Source organism: Procambarus clarkii, chromosome 79 (assembly GCF_040958095.1).
Source record: "Procambarus clarkii isolate CNS0578487 chromosome 79, FALCON_Pclarkii_2.0, whole genome shotgun sequence".
Lineage (NCBI taxonomy): Eukaryota > Metazoa > Arthropoda > Malacostraca > Decapoda > Cambaridae > Procambarus > Procambarus clarkii.
This window is the reverse complement of record NC_091228.1, coordinates 15,653,602-15,662,573: the sequence shown is the minus strand read 5'-3', so window position 1 is coordinate 15,662,573 and position 8,972 is coordinate 15,653,602. Positions and strand designations below refer to the sequence as shown.

Here is an 8,972-nt window from a genome sequence, read left to right as displayed (position 1 = left end):
CATAGTAGGCCGAGAAGTGCGTTCTGGCTACTAGGTACGACATATATATATATATATATATATATATATATATATATATATATATATGTCGTACCTAGTAGCCAGAACGCACTTCTCAGCCTACTATGCAAGGCCCGATTTGCCTAATAAGCCAAGTTTTCCTGAATTAATATATTTTTTCTAATTTTTTTCTTATGAAATGATAAAGCTACCCATTTCATTTTGTATGAGGTCAATATTTTTTTATTGGAGTTAAAATTAACGTAGATATATGACCGAACCTAACCAACCCTACCTAACCTAACCTAACCTATCTTTATAGGTGAGTATGAGCATGTGAGTACACATGCACATGAGTACACTGTATTTCATGGTCATTGGTGTTGGTTCTTCACTGCCTTCTTCATCCTCTTCGTCCACCTCACCAGTAACAGACTGTAGAATCTCGTCTTCACTCATCACACCATATCCTGGATCATTGGCATCTTGTTCAAGCCAATCAACCACATCCTGTCTTTCTAAGTTTTCGCCGGCATTTCTAAACATTCCATGGATTTCATCTGTAAATCCTTCAAAATCCATTTCTTCATCCTCCTCATTTCTGACCGTAGACGTGAGGAGTTTTTTCCAGGAATTTTTCAAAGTCGATTCCTTTAATTCACTCCATACCTTGGCCCAGTTATAGACGGCTTCTTTGATTGTATAGTTCTTCAAATTCTGAAGGTTTTTTTTTAGCCCTGTTATCCACACCGAGTTCAATATCTTCCGGAAGAGGCAAAACCACCAAAACTTCGTTTAGCATTTTTTTGGTGTACAACCTCTTCGTAGCACAGATAACTCCCTGATCCATAGGCTGAATGAGAGAGGTTGTGTTAGGAGGAAGTGCCATACACGTTATCTTGCCATCATGTGAGGTTAACGTGTCAATTCTGGGGTGGGCAGGCGCATTATCAAGCAACAGTAAAGCCCGAACTTCGCTTGGCCATATTTTGAATTTCTTAATTTGATAGGCACGAACTTCCCTGCAGAACACGTCATGAAACCAGGAAAGAAAGATCTCCTGTGTAAACCATGCATTTTTTTAGTTATAATATTTCACTGGCAGTCTGTCCATGCAATGTTGCAAGGCTCTTGGTTTCTTAGATTTGCCAACAATTGCACACGTGATTCTGTCTGTGCCGTCGGCATTCGCACACATCATGGCTGAGAGCCTGTCCTTGCAAACCTTACGTCCTGGCACACAACCCTCACTCCTCATTGCTAGAGTTTTTTCTGGTAAACTCCTCCAATACAACCCAGTTTCATCTGCATTATAAATCTGATACGAATAAATATTATTTGCCACAATATATTCTCGTAATTTATGTTTAAATGGTTCTACACTGCTTTCATCTGCACTCAGTTTTTCACCGACAATTTTCCTCTTCACAATATTGTGCCTACCCTTGAACCTTGCAACCCACCCTTCACTCGCTTCGAAATTCTTTATTCCAAGGCTTTCAGCAAATCTGCTTGCAGCATTTTGTATTTCTGGGCCGTGAATTGTCACGCCAGCTGTGCGGTGCTGAGCAAACCACTTGTACACAGCCTCATCCAACTGCACATGCGTCGAAGTTTTCATAGTTTTTCTACCACAACCTCTGCTAGTGCTTGCACCTTCACTTTCACAGGTTGAAATGAATTGCATAAGTTTCTCTTTTTGTTTCCTTATATCAGAAACAGTACTAGTGCCTATATTATATTCCTTGGCAACACTTGAGGTCGACCGGCCATGTTCACAAAGTTGTATAACACGTAGCTTGTCCTTAAGTGTTAGGACAACCTTCTTCCTCTTACCACCTCCAGAACGATTCATGTTGCTACCAGACATAGTCTTGGCCAAAAATGTTCAAAGTTACTATGAAAATAAAAAAGTTATTTAAAAAAATATTTCACTAATGGCGCGGCACTGTGGTGTAACACGAGGCTAGAGAGCACATGGCTTGACCAGGCCTGGACGGGTCCAGTCGGAGCAGGGAGGAGGCACGTTACGTAGGCCGCCAGGAGGAATAAAATATATATTTTTGAAGGAAACTTCAGCCTGTGCAAATTGTTTTTAGGAAACTTGTATAAAATTTTTTATTACATAATTACTAGTATTTCTTTTGATTTTGGCTATGATGAATTGTTCTAAAATTTATAGTAATTACTGTACTGTAGTGTATAGGCCACTCCCCCCCCCCCCTAATCCCCCCAGGTGGTCCCTCCCAACGCTCCCATCTCTCCCGACACCACCCACCCACCCCACCCCAACCTACACCATGCGCCTCGAGTCTCGGGCAGACGGGATTAATACCGTATGGCCCGCCTCATGTTTTCATATACGGACAAAGTAATTTTGATATATATTATATATTATATATATATATATATATATATATATATATATATATATATATATAGATATATATATATATATATATATATATATATATATATATATATATATATATATATATATATAGCAAAAAGCACCTTTTTGCATTATTATTTTTGTATCAACCCATGTATATCTTGTAACCATCAAATGCATAATAAAGCACAAAAAATAAAAAAGGAAGTGGGTGGTAGGAGAAAAGCACACAGAAACTGTATTGGAGGGGATCTAAACATTCCCTCTAATGCGTTATGCGTGGTTTCCTCTGAGGCTATGGGTCCCCCCTTCTTCCAGCTAGAGGTGGTACTCCCTTCCTATAAATATATATATATATATATATATATATATATATATATATATATATATATATATCTATATATATATCTATATATATATCTATATATATATATATATATATATATATATATATATATATATATATATATATATATATATATATATATATATATATATATATATATATATATGTCGTACCTAGTAGCCAGAACTCACTTCTGAGCCTACTATGCAAGGCCCGATTTGCCTAATAAGCTAAGTTTTCATGAATTAATTGCTTTTCGACTACCTAACCTACCTAACCTAACCTAACCTAACTTTTTCGGCTACCTAACCTAACCTAGCCTATAAAGATAGGTTAGGTTAGGTTAGGTAGGGTTGGTTAGGTTCGGTCATATATCTACGTTAATTTTAACTCCAATAAAAAAAAATTGACCTCTTACACAATGAAATGGGTTGCTTTATCATTTCATAAGAAAAAAATTAGAGAAAATATATTAATTCATGAAAACTTGGCTTATTAGGCAAATCGGGCCTTGCATTGTAGGCTGAAAAGTGAGTTCTGGCTACTAGGTACGACATATATATATATATGTCGTACCTAGTAGCCAGAACGCACTTCTCAGCCTACTATGCAAGGCCCGATTTGCCTAATAAGCCAAGTTTTCCAGAATTAATATATTTTCTCTATTTTTTTTCTTATGAAATGATAAAGCTACCCATTTCATTATGTATGAGGTCAAGTTTTTTTTATTGGATTTAAAATTCACGTAGATATATGACCGAACCAAACCAACCCTACCTAACCTAACCTAACCTAACCTATCTTTATAGGTTAGGTTAGGTTAGGTAGCCGAAAAAGTTAGGTTAGGTTAGGCTAGGTAGGTTAGGTAGTCGAAAAACAATTACTTCATGAAAACTTGGCTTATTAGGCAAATCGGGCCTTGCATAGTAGGCTGAGAAGTGCATTCTAGCTACTAGGTACGACATATATATATATATATATATATATATATATATATATATATGTCGTACCTAGTAGCCAGAACTCACTTCTCAGCCTACTATGCAAGGACCGATTTGCCTAATAAGCCAAGTTTTCATGAATTAATATATTTTCTCTATTTTTTCTCTTTTGAAATGATAAAGCTACCCATTTCATTGTGTATGAAGTCAATTTTTTTTTATTGGAGTTAAAATTAACGTAGATATATGACCGAACCTAACCAACCCTACCTAACCTAACCTAACCTATCTTAATAGGTTAGGTTAGGTTAGGTGGCCGAAAAAGTTAGGTTAGGTTAGGTTAGGTAGGTTAGGTAGTCGAAAAACAATTAATTCATGAAAACTTGGCTTATTAGGCAAATCGGGCCTTGAATAGTAGGCAGAGAAGTGCGTTCTGGCTACTAGGTACGACATATATATATATATATATATATATATATATATATATATATGTCGTACCTAGTAGCCAGAACGCACTTCTCAGCCTACTATGCAAGGCCCGATTTGCCTAATAAGCCAAGTTTTCCTGAATTAATATATTTTCTCAAATTTTTTTCTTATGAAATGATAAAGCTACCCATTTCATTATGTATGAGGTCAATTTTTTTTTATTGGAGTTAAAATTAACGTAGATATATGACCGAACCTAACCAACCCTACCTAACCTAACCTAACCTATCTTTATAGGTTAGGTTAGGTTAGGTAGCCGAGCAAGTTAGGTTAGGTTAGGTTAGGTAGGTTAGGTAGGTTAGGTCGTCGAAAAAACATTAATTCATGAAAACTTGGCTCATTAGGCAAATCGGGCCTTGCATAGTAGGCAGAGAAGTGCGTTCTGGCTACTAGGTACGACATATATATATATATATATATATATATATATATATATATATATATATATATATATATATATATATATATATATATATATATATATATATATATATATATATATATATATATATATATATATGTCGTACCTAGTAGCCAGAACGCACTTCTCAGCCTACTATGCGAGGCCCGATTTGCCTAATAAGCCAAGTTTTCCTGAATTAATATATTTTCTCTATTTTTTTTCTTATGAAATTATAAAGCTACCCATTTCATTATGTATGAGGTCATTTATTTTTTAATGGAGTTAAAATTAACGTAGATATATGACCGAACCTAACCAACCCTACCTAACCTAACCTAACCTATATTTATATGTTAGGTTAGGTAGGCGAAAAAGTTAGGTTAGGTTAGGTTAGGTAGTCGAAAAACAATTATTTCATGAAAACTTGGCTTATTAGGCAAATCGGACCTTGCATAGTAGGCTGAGAAGTGCGTTCTGGCTACTAGGTACGACATATATATATATATATATATATATATATATATATATATATATATATATATATATATATATATATATATATATATATATATATATAGATATATATATATATATATATATATATATATATATATATATATATATATATATATATATATGTCGTACCTAGTAGCCAGAACTCACTTTTTGGCCTACTATGCAAGGCCCGATTTGCCTAATAAGCCAACTTTTCCTGAATTAATATATTTTTTCTAATTTTTTTCTTATGAAATGATAAAGCTACCCATTTCATTATGTATGAGGTCAATTTTTTTTTATTGGAGTTAAAATTAACGTAGATATATGACCGAACCTAACCAACCCTACCTAACCTATCTTTATAGGTTAGGATTGGTTAGGTAGCCGAAAAAGTTAGGTTAGGTTAGGTTAGGTAGGTTAGGTAGTCGAAAAACAATTAATTCATGAAAACTTGGCTTATTAGGCAAAACGGGCCTTGAATAGTAGGCTGAGAAGTCCGTTCTGGCTACTAGGTACGACATATATATATATATATATATATATATATATATATATATATATATATATATATATATATATATATATATATATATATCTTATCATAAATGACTTATTTATGAAAAGGAATCTTATCATAAAAAACATCTCAACAAAAATCACATCATTCTAGGAGGTGATTTCAATATTGACCTGGGTCTACAAAATAACCCTCTAGTTGACTATTTCCATAACAGCATGTAATCCTCTATGATAATCTCCACAATCACCAAGCCCAAGCCAAGCACTAGAACAAAGTTCTCAAGTGAAGCCTAGCCTCTGGCCGGGCTTGGGGAGTAGAAGAACTCCCAGACCCCCATCAAGCAGATAAGTGTGTGTGTTATGAAGAGATACATCTCAACGACTAACAAAATTAGCAAGAGAAATATTGTCGTTGAGATGTAAGCCTCATCCTAACCATACACTCAAGACCTTGAGAAAGCACTCAGGAGAGTGTGAAAGACTCTGTGTTAATATTACATAATTTACAAATACGTAAGTGTTAGATGTTATCCTATCCTATATAAACAAGATTATATCATTATTCTTATTATTTAGCAATTTTATCTTTTCTGCATGAACTACCAAAAAATTTTAATTAGAAAATTAGCAAATATCTGTAATATTTAAGATGAAAAATTGAAGGAAACATTACTGTTAAAATACCACTTACAAATTTTGTTCTGAAACTCGATTCCGCTAACTTCTTATTGAGAGCATTAAGATCACCTTCTGCAGCAATAGGATTTGGTATTAGATCTTCTATGATCTTGTCTGTTTCTTTTGTAGTCAAAGTTGTTTTCAATATCTTCACATCACTTTTCAGTTCATTCACTTCAGTGTATATGGCCTGCAACATGTTACCTGGAAATTTATACAGTATATAGAAAGTGTACATGTTATTATATTACATATCTTGAATGTACATTTAAAATAAAAGCATTATAAAGTATATGTTAAAATAACTGACACTGAGAAAGCACCCAAAAAGTAGGCTATGACTGATGTGATAGATAATGGGATAATTGCTTAGTAATTATAAGAACATAAGAACAAAGGTAACTGCAGAAGGCCTATTGGCCCATACGAGGCAGCTCCTATCTATAACCACCCAATCCCACTCATATACTTGTCCAACCCTACATTTTATGAAACTGCTTATATAATAGGAAGCAAATTCAGCAATCTAACCTGCTCAGTTTGCAGTCTACTTGAACATGAAACTTATGCCTATCACCCATAGGGTACATATAGGTTATAGGCTACATAATAAATTAATTAAACTTTCAAAACTTACTCATATTCTGCATCATTTCTTTCAAACTCCCATCGTTCTTGTCTGGTGACTTTGGGTCGAATAAATTCCTTGACCTTGGAGTCCTAACGACTGATGTACTTGGCGTGACCAGCTCATTGTTTTCAAGATTGCAAGATTTAGCTATTAAAATCTAACTACTGTACTGTATAATCAACAAATTTCATGAGCTTTTACTACTGCATACTAATATTATAAGTTATACTACATATCTACATCACATTTAAACTACCCAACATCAGAAAGAGGGTGAGCCAACATCAGAGAGAGGGGGGGGGGTTATCATGAGAGAGAGGAGGGCCAACATGAGAAGAGAAGAAAAAAGAAAAGAATGAAATAAAGAAAAAGAAATATAGAAAGAAAAAGAAAGAAAAGAAAGAGAGACATACAGAGAGACAGATACAGAGACAGACAAGTACACACAGAATAAGAAGAGGTGACAGAACAAAATTAACAAAACAAATTTCAACATGAGAAAAGGGAGGTCAACATTAGAGAGAGAATGAGGGTCAACATGAGTGTGGGGGTCAACATGAGATATATTTTAAATAATTACTTATTACTAATTACCAACTCAATATATGCAATTTTTTAGTTTCAAAGTAATGCTTACATCATCAGATTTTTCAATCCAGGTTGTGGAGATGATACCCACACTATGATCATTGAAGCCTACCACTGCATACCGCTTTTCAGATGTCATCTACAAAATTGAAAAATCTTATTAAGGGTTGTTCTCCCCAAAAAAAAGAAATTAGCATAAAGTTGGTAATAGATTTACTTGATTATGTCAATCATAGATTAGCCACATTTGTAAATGATTTTCGGTTGGTATAAACAGTAGCTGCCATGTATAGACTAAAAGGCTTAATAGTTTTATCTTTTAATGTGCTCTCAAAATATTAATAATTTTCATGAAATACAGGCTAATGGTATTTTTAAACAGGTAAATATTGGTCACAAGATAATAGCTTTAGTAAAAAACAAAATTGTGAATCTCATTAACTTACAATATTAGTTCAAACTATTATTAAAGAATGGATACAGTATTTAAATACGTACTTGTCATAAGTCATGTAGTATTGACAGAAAAGTATTTGCGCTTTCTGTCTCGATCATCATACCTGTGCGGTTTAGTTTTCTTGCTGGAATCACCTTCATGGATGAATTCCTAGTAAGAACCTTAAATGATCCAATTAATTTGGAGTTACAAGGTGTCTCAAAGAGAGGTATACTTCTCGAATATACCCTGCAAAGGAACATGCTGTCTCCATTTTCATCGGTGTCACTGACAGTGTCCAAAACTTGGCAGCAAGTTTCATTATTCAGCAAATAGGCATTGTTTGGTGCCTTGGTATATATTTCATGTTCTGTATTTGGTGTATAAATCCTTTGAGCATGCTGCATCTCTTTCAGCCTCTTTGCAATTTGAACAAGAGGGTTTTTACTTGATCGAACCATATTCTTAACCTGCTGCAGGTAATTTTCAAATAGAAATGCTGAACATCTGTCCAAACTACCAAACTCTTTGGCATCAGAGGATATGTGTGTTAGGCAGTGTATATTGTACACTAAAAAATCCTTACCATACAGCTCACGAGCCTTTAACACAAAGTACAGCAAAAGATCATGTGCATATTGGCTGTAATTTAACTGAATCAATTGAGGTGATACAAGAATAGAAATGACTACACTCAGAGTCAGGAAATGGTCATACAATTCTTTGGGTAAGATCCCCTTCAGTACAATCTTACCGGTGTAGAGAAGGAGTTGCCTGTATTCAGTCGCTTTCCATTTATCAACCTCTGAAAGACTTCGAGGTTTACGTGCAAAGTGCATAGGCACAAATTTTGTTATTTTAATTAGACGCTGACTAATTCCATCAACTTGGCAAGCACATAATTTTACGTTTTTATTTCGTATCCAGGCAAGAAGTAACCTTTTCATAACCCCCCAGACATATCTGATGCATAGTCTATGGGAAACGTACTCACCATATTTATATTTAAGTCACAGAATGGTGATCTACCATGATGATGTTGAGAATTAGA

General features: G+C 34.4%; 1 protein-coding gene across 1 annotated transcript; it reads right to left on the bottom strand.

Annotated features, from left to right (window-relative positions):
- Window positions 1–300: 300 nt before the first annotated feature.
- Window positions 301–8,382, bottom strand: LOC138357706 (jerky protein homolog-like). Its single transcript, XM_069314694.1, has 4 exons — window positions 8,046–8,382; window positions 6,280–6,470; window positions 1,100–1,564; window positions 301–717 (listed from the first exon to the last, which is right to left on the bottom strand). Exons 1-4 carry the CDS (start codon window positions 8,380–8,382, stop codon window positions 301–303), a joined length of 1,410 nt encoding a protein of 469 aa, XP_069170795.1.
- Window positions 8,383–8,972: the final 590 nt, after the last annotated feature.

Bases quoted from the DNA above. Each gene is read 5' to 3' on its own strand.
- LOC138357706 (XM_069314694.1), bottom strand. From the start codon at position 8,382: ATGGTTCGATCAAGTAAAAACCCTCTTGTTCAAATTGCAAAGAGGCTG. The intron at 6,471-8,045 runs GTATGATGATCG...ATAAATTTCCAG, and splicing joins AAGAAAACTAAACCGCACAG to GTAACATGTTGCAGGCCATA. The intron at 718-1,099 runs GTGAAATATTAT...AAAAACCTTCAG, and splicing joins ATTGCATGGACAGACTGCCA to AATTTGAAGAACTATACAAT.